The sequence below is a fragment of the Cebus imitator genome, unplaced genomic scaffold (genome assembly GCF_001604975.1).
Source record: "Cebus imitator isolate Cc_AM_T3 unplaced genomic scaffold, Cebus_imitator-1.0 Scaffold642, whole genome shotgun sequence".
Taxonomy (NCBI): domain Eukaryota; kingdom Metazoa; phylum Chordata; class Mammalia; order Primates; family Cebidae; genus Cebus; species Cebus imitator.
Genome location: NW_016107957.1, coordinates 538,289 through 556,080, shown reverse-complemented (window position 1 = coordinate 556,080; position 17,792 = coordinate 538,289). Strand labels below are relative to the sequence as shown.

Sequence of the window (17,792 nt, the reverse complement as noted above, 5' to 3'; positions counted from 1 at the left end):
CTCACCAAACAAAAACAAAAAAATTACAGAAATTCTATCTCATTCACTGGACAACAAAAAATGTGAGCAACTAAAAAATGTGCCAGGAGCTAGGGAAGGTTTAAAGATTCAAAGATAAGAACACACCCTGTCTTCAAGCTCCTGGTCTCAAGGAGAGGTTCTCAGACACACGCCTGAAGAGATTATTAAAAGACTGGTTTCCAGGCCACGCTGTGCAGAGACAGACCTCGTTTTCAAAAACACTGATCGATAACATCCATCATAAATGTTGTGACAGATGAACACATCTTAGAATTTTTGAATTTAATCCAAGCAGGGAAAGAAAAAGCAGAGAAGAGAGGCACCCAACCACACTTGGAGGTCAGCAGAGAATTCCTGGAGAAGGTGCCCTTTACCGACCAGGGGAGTGAATGGCTGATGATCTAAGGGCAGAATGAACCATGAGGACAGGCCTGGCACCCCGCAGAGAACTGCTCAATAGCAAAAACATTTACCCTGCTGCTCAAAGTCACTGGACATCGACTCCAAAGTCCAATCAGAGCACTGGAAGCCACTCAACTCAAGTCACTACCCAGCCAGAGAAGGGAGCTTGGTTTTAATCCAGTTGGGTCTGACAAAATATGAAAACAGGATTCTAGAACCTGGTTGGATGCTGCAGCCCAGAAAGCCAAACGGCCTACCTTAACCTGCATGGTCCTTCTGGCAGAAGAATTTTTTCACATGCTATTTCCCCAATGACTTGAATAGCAAAATGTAGCTTCCTATTGACCCAAGTGGCAGAGCTCTGAGACTTTTTTGTTCTGCCCTTTATTTCTTCATCTCCTCTACAACCTGTCAACAAGCATATCGTTATTGTCAGGGTGTCAATTTACAGCAGCACTCACATCCAGTACCTTTCTCATTTACTGCTTTAGATCTAGAAACCAATACTCAAGTGTGAAAACAGCTGCAAAATGAGGGTGTCTCAGTACTTCGCTGAGGTGGTTGCACCGCACGGGTCAGGAGACAAGTGCCCATTCATTATCTCTGCAAGGCACACGCAGTGGTTCTAGGCTGCCAGCAAGTAGAATCCTTAAGTTTAAAACCAACTTTAAAACATCCTGCACCTTCAACAACTACCACAGCACCCAGCAAACCACAGGTGCTCAATAAACGTTCACTGAGTCATTCATTTTTGGCTCCTTGGTTTATTTTGTTGTTTTATTTTTCTGCTTGTTGTTTTAGACAGTCTTGCTCTGTTGCCCAGGCTGGAGTTTAATGGCACTGTCTCAGCTGACTACAACCTCCGCCTCCCAGGTTCAGGCAATTTTCATGCCTCAGCCTCCTGAGTAGCTGAGATGACAGGTGCTCACCACCACACTCGGCTAATTTTTGTATTTTTAGTAGATGCAGGGTTTTGTCCTGTTGGCCAGGCTGGTTACTGTTTTCTTATTTCTAATTCCTAGTCACATGTGGCATAGCTAAAGTTGGCAGAAAAATGGGCACTGCTGTAATTAAGAAACATAAATAGGCAGGCACGGTGGCTCACACCTGTCATCTCAGCACTTGGGAGGCTGAGGCAGAAGGATCACTTGGGCCCAGAAGTTCAAGGCCCTAGCGTGGGAATAGTGAGACTTGTTTCTATTTAAAAAAAGAAAAAAAAATCAGAAAAATTAGCTGGGCGTGGTGGCACTAGCCTGTAATCCCAGCTACTCAGAAGGCTGAGGTGGGAGGACTGCTTGAGCCCAGGAAGTCGAGGCTGCAGAGGGCCTAGATCCTGCCATTACACTCTAGCCTAAGTGACAGAGCAAGACCCTGTCTCAAAGAAAAGAAAAAAAAAAAAAAAACAAAAAAAAAAAAAAAAAAAAAAAAAAAAAAAAAGGAAGAGGAAAAGAAACATAAATAGATGAGAAAATTTAGAAAATTACTGGAAAATCAATGCTTACAGTCTTCCTCACACAAACCCAATACAATAAAAATGATCCATTATAAAACACCAGGCAAATAGTATTTACTGAATGACTTCCAAATTATGGAAAATAAATGTCAATTCTTTATTTCTGTAATCAAGGCATAGATTTACCTTTAACAACCTTTTATTTTTATTTAGATTTTATTAAGAAATTTTGCAGCATATGGCCTAGTAACAAATTCAGCAAATATACAGAATGCAATCTCAATGACTTTTTAAAAGAATAGTGCACACTTTACTTAGTCACCAAATAAATTCTCATCACAAAACATAAGATTCTCCTTGCAACAGCAGGAGAAATGCATAGGAGGGAGGCAGACAGATGTGAGGGGTCCCACAGGATACGAAAAGGGAAATGAGACCGGGCAGGATGGCCTATGCCTGTAATCCCAGCACTTTGGGAGGCCAAGGCAGGTGGATCACGAGGTCAAGAAATCGAGACCATCCTGGCCAACATGGTGAAATGCTGCCTCTACTAAAAACACAAAAATTAGCTGGGCATGGTGGCATGTGCCCAAAGTCCCAGTTACTCAGGAGGCTGAGGCAGAAGAATGGCTTGAACCCAGGAGGCGGAGGTTGCAGTGAGCCGAGATCATGCTACTACACTCCAGCTTGGTGACACAGCAAGACTCCGTCTCCAAAAAAAAAAAAGAGAAGGGAAATGAGAACTATTTCCTCAACCCACTTGCAAAATATCCATAATCTCCCAGTTTAAATACCATCACTGTGAAATGCACCATGTTTTTTAACATATATAAGAAAAGTGAGAATTTAATAATTATTTTAAAGGATTAACATGGGCAAAGATAAAATATGATAATTCATTTTAAACCACGTTCATACACACACACAAATTGATTCTACATTTCCTGCTATAACACTCATTACTCAGAGTTAGATAATGAATACGGATTAACAATCAATAGTTCTCACAGTATTGGCAGATGCTAGATTGCATGTTATCTCAGTAGAAAGTGAACCTGCTAGGGGAGTAAATTTCTTCTGTCAAACACAAATCCAGGAGCTACTAACACCAGAAAGAGAGTCATGGCCAATGAGTCCAAGGAGAAGCTAAAGGCATCGAATCTAGAAGTCAACAAGAAAATAGGCCAGGGCAGAAGCCAAGAGACTAACTCTGGCAGCAGGTTCCCAGCAAGAGATTGGCTGAGCCAGGAGAAAAGTGGCGGTGTCGGTGTGATAGGAGAAGCTGCTTCTCAGGGCGCCAAGTGGATCACTGTCTGATGAGGTATTTCCACTGACGATATGTGCAAGTGACCTGGAAGAATCTGTGTGAGGTGCCTATCTTACAAGTGACACAGAGCCCAGCCTGTCAAAGCATTTGGATCAGCGGCATTCAACTGAAATCTATCACGTTTCCAGACTACTATGACGGTTCACCTCTATTTGGAGAAATAACCTCTCTGCAGACTAAATAAAGCTTTTTATATAATGCACCAAAGGCAAATAGGTCATACAGCACAGAATCATAGGGGAGGCGGCTGTGTGCCCTTTCCTTTGCTTTCCTTGCTTTCTTGCAAACAATAAAAACCTTTCTGAACAAATGATAGCGAACCTTGAAACCAGCAAAACATTTTGGGCACCTTGCCACAAAGATATCCTCCATGCAACTGCAGGCCATTTGCTGTACTGTATAGCTCTCTACTTCCTGCCATTTACTGGAGCTGTGGTTAAATGAATCCAGCATAGAATTACAGCCTCAATGCTTTGATGTGAAAAATCACTAACAAATCTAGATTGAAGGAAGAGGACAAACTGGTAAATTTTCAATATGATGGTGCATATGGGCCTCATTTAAACTAATGTCTTATCTTCACTTAGCATCTAAATGTATTTTTTCCTGTACTGACTTCAAAGGCTCTAACACAAACAGCCACCATTTATTATAAACCTTCTTGCAATCTGCCAAGTAACGTGCAAAAAATTTTACAAAGATGCACCTTTAAAGACTGACAACAGCCCCACAACAGGATATGGAATTATTAGGATTTAATTTTAAACCTAACTCCACAGCACCTTTCTGCTAACTCCAACAAGTTCCATAAAATATATAAAAAAATGGGTTTTTCTATAAATAAACCTGGGACTTACCATTTTATATAGCGGTAAATTATATGAAAATAATTTACCGGTATATAAAAAAATGTAACAAAGTAGCGAGGGTATCTAAATAATTATTAGTCTCAGCACAGTTTGGGATGATGACATCTTCATATTAGCCAAGAAAGAAAGAGAAAATACTATAGAACCTAAGTCCAAAGACTCAAACCTCTGTCCTAGAGATCTGAAAATAATATCTATCTTTTAATATCTATCTTTATCTTTTATGAAAATAATATCTATCTTTTAAGACAGACGATGACATCTTCCTTATTAGCCAAAAAAGAAAGATAAAATACTATAGAATCTAAGTCCAAAGACTCAAACCTCTGTCCTAGAGATCTGAAAGTAATATCTATCTTTTAAGGTAGCGGTTAACTATTTTAGAACACAAAAAAAATTCAAATAAGTCATCCCAACTTTGCCATTTTGCAGAAATTTCCTTTGGAATCATTAAGAGTATAAAAGTCAGGTATCCAAGTGACAGAAAAAAAATCAGCAACATATGAAATGGCAATTCACCGAAGAACTCGTCCAAAGAGCCAATAAACTTATGCAGAGAAGTTAAATTCCACAAAAAGGAAATGCAAGTTCAAACAGCTATATACTATATTTCATCTCGCTACATGTCATCTATTGTGGATGACAATTTAACAGTAAAAGCATACCTGCCCCAGCAATTGCCCAAGTAAGCTAAGATACATGTACACAGGTAGTTTTTAATATTTTTTTAGGTGGGATGCCACTAAATCAGGGTGGTTTCAATTTTGCTTCAAAAGAGAAAAGCCATGCTTACCCATAGAAGCATACATTTTTATATTCATAGAAAGCAAGCATAGCAGAACAAACAGAACTATTAACAATGGTTTTGGAGAGAGGAAGGAAATGGCAATTTTCTACTTTGTAGAATTTTCATTTTGCATTACATTTTTTCCGGAAAGCAGTCTGATTACTTAAGATATTTTAAAAGATATTTGAAATACATTACTAAAAATTAAATTTGGAGTCAAAAATATATTTAAATGCCCCTTTTCCTTGAGAGCAACTCCACGCAGAGGGCCACAGGAATTCCTGCCCAGCTCACAATCCAAGTTTCAATACACTAGTTCAGACAGAAAGTTTGGCCTGTGTTCCTTTAGTCCTAGAATAAAATTTCACATTAGCACAATGGTAGAGCTCGGTGATGAGTCATCTTCCTCTGCAAAACAATGAAAGTTCTAGTTCAGTGAGAAAAAAAATGACTTGAGTTGCCAGTTCATTGAACTGTTCAAATTAAGGTCAAAATACTGGAGCAGGAGCAAGGGAGTTGCTGTGTCCAGATCGTATCTAATTCCCACACCAATCCCCTCAATGGCCCTCCAACCAAGTCTTGAATTTGCAAAGAATTAGAATAGGAAGCACCTGGTGCCCTCTAAGTAGGGGTCAGAGAACCCAAGTGAAAACATGAAACAGATCCAAATCCAGTTTCATGAGCATGCCTTTCAAGTAATGCCAAGGAAAAATACACCAAAAAGATGATGGAGTGCACAGCTTCAGCTTAAATAAATTTCAAGTACCATGATGAATACACTGTTTGATTTCCTACCCCAGACTCTGCCTAAAAGAGCCTATTATCAACAGACTAGATTTCTATAATTTTTACAAAATTTATTAGTCCATTTATTTACCTGGGACTATTACTATAGCTTGCAAAGGACTTTAAAATGCATAACATCATGAATCCTGACCACAACCTCCTGGGGCATCCTCCCTGGTTGGGAGACCCCTTCTCAGAGGTTCAGTGACTTACCCTGTCGATGGCAGGGGTAATGGAAACCCAGATCTTGAGGCCCAAGTTCCATGCCTTAAAGAACTGTTCAGTGCCACATTAAGCCCGTTTCTCATTTTTTTTGGTCCAAGGTTCTTTTGTTTCACACATCACTCTTTCTACTCTTTTTCTCCCAACTTAACAATTCTCATTCTCTCACCCCTATAAGTTACAGTTACCTGGTCTTCCTAACCACCTACTCATTTTCTCTATAACTATTAAGATCTGCAAAAAATTCACAAGTCCTAAGATATTTTCCCAGACAAACCTCACTGCCCGCTGATCACTCCAAATTCTGTGTTCCTTTATTTGGATACAGTCAACTAATAGGTCTGGCAATCCCTAACATATGACAAAGATGATCACATTCCTTCCTTTCAGCCACTAGCAAATCTAGCATTAACTGTCACACACCATTCCTTCCAGGTCCTAACCTCCACAGAGGAAGAACCACATCACCTTCATTTTCATATCCTCAATCTCCCCAGATCTGGGCACGTACTAGGTACCTAGCAAATGCTGACTGAATAGATGAGCGTGGTCATCAACCTCCTGAAGTTCCAACACAAAAGACCTGAGCTCCTCTAAGAGTGAGTCAAGGTTGGGGATAAAGGCTCAGGCCTGTAATCCCAGCATTTTGGGAGGCTGAGGTGGAAAGATCGCTCAAGCTCAGGAGTTCAAGACCAACCTGGGCAACATGGCGAGACCCTGTCTCTACAGAAAAAATATTCAAAATTAGCAAGGTATGGGAGCATGTACCTGTAATTGCGTACCTGTAGTCCTAGGTACTCAGGGACTGAGGTGGGATGATCACTTGAGCCTGGAAGGTCGAGGTTGCAGTGAACTATGACTATGTCATTGCATTCCAGGCTGGGCAACAGAGCGAGACTTTGTCTCAAAAAAAGAAAGAGCCACAGTTCAGGAGATCTTCCCAGGAGTGTCCCCACCTGGCCTCACATCCACATTCGTGCACACACACCCACTCCTAATGAAATTCTCTTTCCCAAAGTTCTCAACCTGCCTTGCCTCTTAAGGACACCACCGCCCTGGAGCCTTGTCTCTTCTGAGAGGTCTGTTCAGGGTTCTGCCAGATCAGTCACCTGTGACCTTTCCTGGCATGTCTTCCAAGATGACAGTCACTGATCAGAGAATACTCTCCTACATCAGCAAAGACGATAACTAAGCCTCTGTCCAATCTTCTCCCAACTTCCTGTTACTCAAAGGAACTCCATTCATTCATTCATTCATTCATTCATTCATTCCACAAGCAGCTACTTGAGTTTCTCCTGCACAGCAGGCACACATTCAGGTGCTAGGGGCCAGCAGTAACAAAGCTGCCTCTTGTCCCTCCCGTGGAGCTTTCAGTCTAGTGGGGGACAAATACATTCCCCTGTACTCTCCACACTGGACACTCTTGGCTGGCTTTTGACAAGCTACAGAGCAGGGTCTCGGTCCAATCAAGTCAGGATCTCTGTCTGTGGGGCCCCGGCATGTTGGTGATTCTAATGGGAAATCCAAATAGTGAATCTTTTAACCCTTTCATTCAAAAATGGAAACAGCTGACATAGAATCCTGTCAGCAGACAAGAAAGCAGGAAGGATGGCAAGATAAGCACGGCTCCCAGAAGTGGTTTCCTGAGCAGCGTCAACTTCCAGACATAAGTTATCTGGGTCTTAATGGATGCCTAAATGTCCAATTGCACCTCCAAATTATTCATTTAGCATTTTCTAGCTTTTAAAAAAATTTTGGTTTATCTCAGTTATATTATTGTTAACATTTGGTGAAAATGATGATAGAGATGAATAGAGATAGGGAGATTAGAGAGAGAGAGAGAGAAAGGGAGAGAGATGGAGATACATATATATATATATGTATATTTTTGGACAGCATCTCGCTCTGATACCCAGGCTGAAGTGCAGTGGCGCAATCTCAGCTAACTGTAACCTCCGCCTCCCAGGTTCAAGCAATTCTCCTGCCTCAGCCTCCCAAGTAGCTGAGATTTCAGGCACTTGCCACCATGCCCAGCTAATTTTTCTATTTTTAGTAGAAACAAGGTTTCACCACATTGGCCAGGCTGGTCTCGAACTCCTGACCTCACGTGATCTGCCCACTTCAGCCTCCCAAAGGGCTGGGATTACAATCGTAAGCCACTATGCCCAGCTGAAAATATTATTTTTAACATTAAATTTAATGTCCTTATTTCCAACAAGATCACTAAAGAGTCTACACGATGGACATAAAAAAATTCTGTTCAATAAAACTGATGAGAAGAGAATCTAGGCCCTTGTGAAATTTGAAACCATGTACACATTGTTTTTCTATTTTTATTAAAATAGCATGCCCTGAAATACATTTTTTTTAAAAAATGCTATTTTCCTAAAGCCTTTTGATTGGTCATAGAGTAGGGAAGAATGTTATCTAAATGAACCATAACTCAACTAGCACAGCATGTAAATATATTTAACACTGTAGTTACTCATTTAAAAGCCTTCTTATTCATTCATTTATTTATTTATTTTGAGACGGAGTTTCTCTCTTGTTGCTCAGGCTGGAGTGTGACGGTGCCATCTCGGCTCACTGTAACTTCTGCCTCCTGGGTTCAAGTGATTCTCCTGCCTCAGCCTCCCAAGTAGCTGGGATTACAGGTGCCCATGCCTGACTGGTTTTTGTATTTTTAGTAGAGATGGGGTTTTATCATGTTGGCCAGGCTGGTCTAGAACTCCTGATCTCAGGTGATCTGCCCTCCTCGGCCTCCCAAAGTGCTGGTATTACAGGCATGAGCCACCACACCTGGCCGAAGCCTGCTTATTATTTAAAGGTTTGTTTGTAGTTTTCTTCTAGTTGTCTTCTGATTTTAACCACTATGGTTACCCTAGACCCTACTATGTAGCAAGACCCTTTGATGAAGACTAGCGGACTACAGAGACTCTAAAAGTGGGGATAACAAAGAGAATTTAGTGACAGTCAAATGAAATCTTCGAAAGGCCACAAATCTGCAATTGCTGCTCCTATGCAGGTTTTTGGGACAAGGCATTTCTCTGTTGTCTAGTTTGGAATGCAGCGTCATAATCATGGCTCACTGCAGTCTCAAACTCCTAGGTTCAAGCTATCCTCCCGCCTCAGTCTCCAAAGTAGCTGGCACCACAGGCATGTGCCACCATGCCTGGCTAATTTTTCAGTTTTTGTAGAGATGGAATCTCCCTGTGTTGCGCAGGGTGGTCTCAAACTCCAGGCTTCAAGTGATCCTCCTATCTCAGCCTCCCAAAGTGCTTGGATTATAGGTATGAGCCATCGTGCCTGGCCCACATGGAGTTTTAATTCAGGTCTCTGAGAGGTATTTTGATTTTGTGTTGGGATCACATGGTTATTTAAAAAAGAGGTAATAGCTAATGATGAGAATTGTAGCACACCAATCTCTTATGCCACTTATTCAGGAAACCCAATTCACTACAAAAAAAAAAAAAAAAAAAAAAAAAAAAAAAAAAAAAAAAAAAAAAAAAAAAAGGGCTGCTCCAATCATTTTAAATTTGCTCTACAGAGACAAGACTTACAACCCCTTACCACCTCATTCACTGAAGCTAAGAAGGAAAACACTAAGAGGGAAAGAGTAATTCCACAAGAAAGAAGAACCTTTAAAAGAAAACAGCCGCAAAGTTTTTCATAGTGACAACATTCATGCACGATATGTATGATCAAGTAAAACACATCATTTTGGGTTTTTTCACTTCAAAAGCTCACACAACCAGTACACACATGTATACATTAAACAAGATATAAACATCTAAACTTACCAGAAAAACTAAGTCACCCCGGAAGTAAACTCCAGTGAGAGAAAAATGCATGACACTGTCCCTACATGAAGTTATGCATATACATGTGTCATAGACAAGCCTACATTGAAACAAAAACCCCAGCACTTACACTGCCCCACAAAGTACAAACGTTTTATTCTCCCCTTCTCAGCTCTAAACTAAATATTTCAAAAAGCAAAATGCCTTTTTAGCCAACAAAGTAAATCAAATACAACATAAGATGAGGCCTACCAGTACTCAACACCACAAAAGAGATTTTTCTCTATATGGCAGTAAACAGTCAGCACAGAGTAAGCTATTTGAAAACACAGGGAGGTAAAGTGAAACACATTTGTTACCCCAAATTTAGGGATTCTGGAAGGCTTCTTCCAAAGAAGCCAATAACTCTGGTAAGTTATCACCTCCTGAGGAGAAGCGTGAAGCAGACAGCGTTGGTCTCCACTCTCCAGGGTCCACAACAGACATGGCAGGAGGAAGGACAGGCTGTCTGTTTCTGTCACCAGCCTGGTCCTGAGCTTTGGTACTTGACAAATGAGACTCGGTAAGTGAATGAGAGAGTCCTGTCTTCATAGACATTTCTTATGAAAACCTCCCTGGCTGGAAGTCATACAAGTTGACAAACTTACCTGGTAATCGCTTGCAAGCCTGGAGAGCTACGTGCCCTGGCAAATCCAATCTGCACTTTTTCCAGCGAAACGTGGTGGCTGCCGGGCCGCTCATCACCTACATCTGCTTAGATGAGGAGGAAAAAGATGTGGAGGAAGTGGACAGCAAAAGCAGCCTCCGAACTGCACGCTGGGATGTCTCGATGTCTCGTGTGTGTGCGTGTGCGTGTGTGTGTATGTGTGTGTGTGTTTCTTTTTGGTGGCTTTTATTTTTCCCACGAGAGGATCTGACTAAACCTAACCCAACCTCCTCTAAACACCAGACAGGAAGTTACACTTTGCAGTCAGTGAAAACTCCTTAGGTAGGTTTTTTTGTTTTTTTAATAGTCACAGCTAAGGGCCTCTGAATGTTCCTATGACAGAGATTATAACTTTGCTTCCTGTTTTGACAGTGTCAGCTGGGAAGGGGCACTCCACCCACCTCCCTACCCACTATGTAGATAAATAAAGGTGTTAGAAGGCGTTTGCCCTGGGTATACAACTGGCCTTAAGAGTTTCGTTACATATTAACTATACTTCAAAGAACAAATTGGACTTATTACTTCACTGTAGTATCTATATATACTTTGGGGAAGTAAAACTCAAAAAGATTTCTTCTTCATCCCTTAGAAATTGCTGTTACGGAAAAAATAAACTTAACCACATGCAGCTATAAGAGGTCACTATTTAGACTAATTTTTCCAGCCTGTTCTCTTTTGTGGTCACCTTGCTCTCTTTATTATTTTTTTTTTCACTCCTGTCACCTAGGCTGGAGTGCAATGGCGCGATCTTGGCTCACCACAACCTCTGCCTCCTGGGTTCAAGCAATTCTCATGCCTCAGCCTCCCGAGTAATTAGGATTACAGGTATGCGCCACCACGTCCAGCTATTTGTTTTGTATTTTTAGTAGAGATGGGGTTTGACCATGTTGGTCAGGCTGGTCTCAAACTCTTGCTGTCACTTCTGCATGTGTCATCCACATACATGCAAAAAGCAAGAAAAATCATTATTCATATAATCACATCTACTTTCTAGTCCTTCTCTCATTCTTCTTCTTGCTTGTTGTGAAATAGAAATTTTCTACTTTTTTTTTTTTTGAGACAGAGTTTTGCTCTTGTTATCCAGGCTGGAGTGCAATGGCACAATCTCGGCTCACCGCAACCTCCACCTCCCAGGTTCAAGCGATTCTCCTGCCTCAGCCTCCTGAGTAGCTGGGATTATAGGCATGCACCCGCACACCCGGCTGATTTTTGTATTTTTAGTAGAGACAGGTTTTTTCTATGTTGGTCAGGCTGCTCTCAAACTCCCAACCTCAGGTGATCCACCCACCTAAAGGCATCTCTCATTCTGCTACTGACTGCGTACAGAAAAGAGAAACTGACAGTACTTGCCCTATACTCCTCCTCCTCATCTCTGCATTTTCCTTAGACTAGCAACTGTGTAACTCTGGCAAAATACTCTCTCTCTCTCTCTCTCTCTCTCTAAGCCTCAGTCTCCAAATCTGTAAAATGGAAGGGCTGACTTCACCGGTCTTCTAGGACTGTCAGAGGGAAACAGACTGGGAAAAGCACCGAGATATAGATATGTCACACCGTCAATACCCAATAAAATATTTTTTTTGCATCAAACTTCGGTGAAACATAATTCACATATTATACAATCAGCTCAGGTACACTGTATAATTTAATGTTTTTTAGTATTTTCACAGAGTCCTACAACCCTCACCACAATCAATTCCTATTCCTTAGCCCAAGGCAACCACTAAAATCTACTTCCAGTCTTCTCTATAGAGTTGCCTATGCTGTACATTTCACATAAAATAAATCATACAGCATATTTTCTGTGACTAGCTTATTTCACTTAGCATAATGTTTTCAAAGTCCATCCATGTTGTACCATGTATGGGTGTTTCATTTCTTTTTAAAATAGTCCATTGTATAGATAGACTATATTTTACCATGTATTTATCAGTTCATGGACATTTGGGTTGTTTTTATCTTTTAGCTAATACTAGTAATTCTGCTACAAGCATTTGTGCACAAGTTTTTTATGTGGACATATATTTTCATGTCTCTTGGATGTGTGTGCATGTGTGTGTGTGTATGTGTGTGTGTGTATGTATGCGTGTGTACCCAGAAGTAGAATTACTGGGGCATATGGCAGTCCTATGCTTAACCTTTGGAAGAAATGCCAGACAGTTTTCCAAAGTGGCTGCATCCTTCTACATTCCCACTAGCAGTGTATGTGGATACCAAATTTCTTCACATCCTCACCAATACTTGTTATTATTTGTCTTTTTTATTATCACCATCCTACTGGGTATGAAGTGACATTTCATTGTGGTTTGATTTGCATTTCCTTAATGGCTATCAAAAGCCATCTTTTATCCATAGCCCAAAACTGTCTTCATTTATAGAATCAGGACTAAATATTCAAAATACAGAACAGCCAGTGAGGCGTGGGCCCCCCTAGTCAGAATGGATACTCACTTCAATGCTGAAATGAGGTCCTGAAGGTGTCCATCTTTAACAGTGGCTATTTTCTAATAGGAACCAAAGACATTCAATATTTTTCCTGGTGTAGCTGTATGGGTTCACACCAGCTAAATATTGCTGGCCTTCATATTTCTATCTACAGTAAGAGGCTGTGAAAGCAGTTGGCCCTGCTTCCTCTACCAAAGGGTTCTTCTGAAAACTGGTAGGGAATGAAATTCTAAATGTAAATATGACATTTCAATCTTTATAAATCAGTTCTTTCCACCTGTCTTTCTACACATGCCTTCCTCTAAAATAGAAACAGGCACAATAAAAGCAGCCGTTTGTCAGTAAATAGTCATAACTGTTTATAGGAAGAAATTTTAGACCAGATGTGATTTAAGATTAAGGATGTCAAATTTTGAAGGCAGCCAAAGAAGACAAGTCAGGATCTAGAAACTAGCAACAATTTCTCCTTCCCCTTTCAAATGCATGGTACTGGGAGAATAGTAATTATTCCAACAAATCTACATCAAAGGGAAGATCTTTTTTTATTCAGACCTTACTGTGTTTGACAAATTCATGTACAATGATGTTAATTATCTTTTTCCTGAAACATTCTATTTTAGGATTTATTTTCTTGATCCCCCTAAAACTAAACAGAACAAAATATACACAAAGAATAACAAAGAAAATACCAGAAGGCTATTAACTTTCAAAAATAAAAACATTTTTCTTTATTTTTTGCTGTAAGGCCTCGGGCCTTGCAACATGTATAAATAATATGACTCATCCGTCTTCTAAAAACGTTTCCATGTCCCAAGGCTGTAATATGTAAGCCATTGTTTTATTTATTTCTTGCCGTAGAGCTGACTATGAAACTGACCAATGAACTTTCATATGCCAAATACAACTTTCCATGGTGCGAAACTTCTAAAACATTCATATTAAGTTAAGTGGAAATGTCACAACAGCTCAGAAGCAAATAAGGTCTGTAACAGCCAATGTAACTTCTAAACTAGATGCTACGTAGGAAAAGCAAACCGTTGAACAAGCACAAGTGCAAAGGTTTCACCGGAGTTTCTGTAAATACTTGATGGTGAGAAAAATCAGAAGCTACAATCAGTTTATCTGAAGCTTCTAAAAAGATAGAATAGGAGAGCACTTTTGAAAACTGTTCTGCAGTGTCAGGACCCACTCTATTCACAGATCTGTTCTTCTGCTAGATTACACGGTGGCCTCATTTTCTAGTTCTTGTGAAATCAATAGACCATTTATGTTGCAAGTATCTGTCTAGGGTATGCACTTTCTTATTCAATCTAGTGTTGACAGCGGTAATCAAATTTTGTTCATACCACTAGCTCTATTATAGCTCAATAGCAACTGGCTGCCAGCCTAGATCTACTCTCATCAAAAAGGAAAGAAAGAACTGGAGTGGAGAAAGAATTACAGAACAAATTAGCTGAAACTACAGGAGGTGGTGTCGAAGTGAGAGAGGGAAGCAAAGGAATTCAGAAACTAATCCTCTCTCCACGGAGGAAATACACACCCAGCAGCATCGACACCACAAAATCCAGGTGAGCTGACCTTGGCCATGAAAGGTGGACATCTTCTTCATTCTTCTGTTATCTGCAAATGCTCGTGGCTTTAAAATTAATATTATAACTATCAGTCCTAACTAATAAACCTATACCTCACCCTGCAGAGCTGCAGACAAGAACTAGAGCCAAACCACACCCTCCAACATGAGGGACACTAAATGCAAGGGACAAGTTATGGCACTTCCCATGAATTCTCCAGACACCGCTGGCTTCATTTTATAACTCTTCTTTTTTTTCTCAAGACGCAGTCTTGTTCTGTTGCCAGGCTGGAGTGCAGTGGCACAATTTCGACTCACTGCAAGCTCCACCTCCCAGGTTCAAGCAATTCTCCTACCTCAGCCTCCTAAGTACCTGGGATTACCAGCACGCACCACCACGCTTGAATAATTTTTGTATTTTTAGTAGAGACAGGTTTCACTATGTTGGTCAGGCTGGTCTCAAACTCCTAACCTCAAGCAATATGCCCACTTTGGCCTCCTAAAGTGCTGGGATTACAGATGCAAGCCACCACACCCATCCTAGAACTCTCCTTTATACGCTTACACTAGAGTCAAGCCTTTATCTCAGAGCAGATTATAAAAAGATAATCTTATGATAAAACCAGGTCAGCATTTTAAAAAGAAAAAATTGGGAGGAGGTTTAGACCTGACTGAAATTTTACTCGATTTGTACTTTTAGACTTCAAATTCTCCAAGAAAACTAGACTTCTGCTAATAGATACTCTCTACTTAAAAGCATCACGGATAATGTCATTCCCTGATAGGACAAACAGCTCTTTTTCTCATTCTTCAAACATTTTATCTTGAAATAATCTTAGACTTATAAAAGAACTGGTAAAAAAAGAGTACACAGGGTTCTCATATTCTCTCATCCCACTTTCCCTAATATTACCATCCTACATAACCAGAGTACAATGATCAAAATCAGAGAATTCACATCGATGCAAAACCGTGAACTAATCTATAGGTCTTTTTTATCTGCAATTGCCCCCTTTTTCTGGTCCATGATTCAATCCAAGATCACATACAAGCAACACTCCAAAAATTCAAGATGCAATCTTTTCAATAAATCATGCCTATCTAATGAATATTTCTGACCCTTCCAAAAGTTCTACTTCTCTTCATGTTAATGAGGCAGTGTCATCACTAACTTTTGAGTCTTCCCAGAAATGTTCTTTTCTTTCATAGATCTTGCCTCCATTTCTTATCAGTCAGTTTCATCAACTTTACCCTGTAAACACGAGTCAAATAGTTTCAAAACCCCTTTTCCAAAATCCTAGGGTCAGGGGTGCTGCTGAACCAGAACTCTTCTCATTTGAGAAATGTTACATAACACAAGTCATATATTACAGTGAAAACAAAAAACAGCAAAATCCATGGCAATTTCACTTAATCAAATACATTAATAGTCCTGCACCAAATACATACATTTTATGAAGGATGCCTGAGATACATAAGGACTTTAAAAGAGTCCCAGCTGTTCAGGCCAGGCATCAACAGCCAATGAGTTCAGGTCAAGCTCAAGTTTTCCTGCCAAATGAACTACAAATAAAACACCTTCTGGTTTCCAGAGGTCTTCTTCAATAGTGTAGCTGACGATGAAGGATGATGGATCTGTACCTCTGAAATCCACAGCTTCATCCATCTCCTGCCCACCCTCAACACATCTTCTACCTGGTCTCCCGGCAAAGCCACCTGCAAAGTTCCCTGGGCCTTTAGGGGCTCTTCCCTCCAAATCACTCTCCCACAGAGCCCAGAGTGATCTTTCTCATAACCTTCACCTGCCCAGTTTCAAAATGCTTAAAGGGTTCCCATGCAAGGATGGAATCTCATCTGCTTCATGCAGTTCACACAGCTCTCTACAATCGGAACCAAGTCCCATGGCTATAATGATCATCTACACGGCACCCAAGAAGAATGTAAAAACGAAAAAGGCATCAGCTGTCCTCAGGAGTCTCACAATCTAATTAACTCTCCTTAATATTTTCATCAGAGTAAAACTGTTTAGAATACAACTTATCCATAATCAAAGAGCATGTCAGGTTTATTTTAACTCATTTGTGTCTAGCTAGGAAATTCTACCTTAGTTCTTGATCACAATAAAGATAAACAAAATACTTTGTGTTGACATAAAAAGAATTTCCACATGATTTTAATAGCATATGTCTAAAAATACTCATTATGCTACTGTTGGTATGGTTAAAAAAAATTATAAAAAGCAAAGGCCAATAAAAACTTTTTTAAAAACAAACCCAAAAACGTAATGTCAAGGATGGTATTTAACAGGCTGAGTAATTTCTCATGAGATTGTTTTTCCAAAGCATGAAGATATAAATAAAATCTGAATTCATGCCTTTGTTTCCATATTAGTATACTAATGGGATTGAATGACATTATAAACAACAAAATTAAGTTAGAGAGAGCTAAATCTAAGCCCCCATCATCAAAGAGCTTAGAAAGTATTCCAGGCTGTGTGAGGTGGCTCATGCCTGTAATCCTAGCACTTTAGGAAGCCAAGGTGCACAGATCACCTGAGGTCAGGAGTTCGAGACCAGCCTGGCCAACCTGGTAAGACCCTGCCTTTACTAAAAATACAAAAATTAGCCAGGCTTGGTGTCGTGTGCCTATAATCCCAGCTATTCAGGAGGGTGAGGCGTGAGAATCACTGGAACCCAGAAGGCAGAGGTTGCAGTGGGCCAAGCTCACGCCACTGCACTCCAGCCTGGGCAACAGAGCAAGACTCCATCTCAAGAAAAATATAATAATAAAGTATTCCAAACCACACAGAGCCAGATCTCAGAGGCAGACCTTAAAGAACATGCCAGCAAAAGTGGGAAAATCACATTTAAGTATTGGTTTCATTTTCTAATGTGCAAACAGACAAAGACACCTACTTGGAATGGTGAATTAAAAAGAAAATTCCTAGAAGTTGTATTTCAAGATGAAATTATAACCTTTCTCAGGAAAGGTGCATGCAGGTTGTGAGATTAAGAGGTAGACAATAATTGCACCAAAGTCCTTAATGAGGGGGTGAAGACAGGTAGTAATAAGGGCACACAGCTTCTCCCTCCACCAGGCGATAGAAGGAGTATGCTAAGATGGGGGAACTCAGGGTTTCCTCCCAGGGTGGCCCTCCTCTCACAAGTGTGTGTGTGTGTGTGTGTGTGTGTGTGTGTGTGTGCGCGTGTTGTGTGTGTGTCTCTGTGTGTGTTGTAGGTGGCAGGGTTTCTCACTTGCAGAGTTGCTTGTAAACAGAAGTAGCAGCTGTCTGGAACCCAGTCCCTCTTCTCACAAGTGTGTGTGTGTGTGTGTGTGTGTGTGTGTGTGTGTGTGATTGTCTGTGTGACTGTGTGTGTGTTGTATGTAGCAGGGTTTCTCACTGACAG

The 17,792-nt window shown here is 40.5% G+C and overlaps 1 protein-coding gene across 7 annotated transcripts in view; it reads right to left on the bottom strand.

Annotated features, from left to right (window-relative positions):
* The window catches only part of LOC108295491 (utrophin), a 308,974-nt gene that overhangs the window by 238,420 nt on the left and 52,762 nt on the right, over positions 1 to 17,792 (bottom strand). For 3 of the 7 annotated variants that reach the window (XM_017517715.2, XM_017517716.2, XM_017517717.2), the window contains exon 1: positions 10,315 to 10,514. The exons of the other annotated variants lie outside the window; for them this stretch is intronic. In XM_017517715.2, coding sequence (XP_017373204.1) covers positions 10,315 to 10,408 — 94 coding nt within the window. In that variant the 5' untranslated portion in view covers positions 10,409 to 10,514. Of the gene's footprint in view, positions 1 to 10,314; positions 10,515 to 17,792 lie in introns of those variants that run through there. 7 annotated transcript variants of the gene reach the window in all.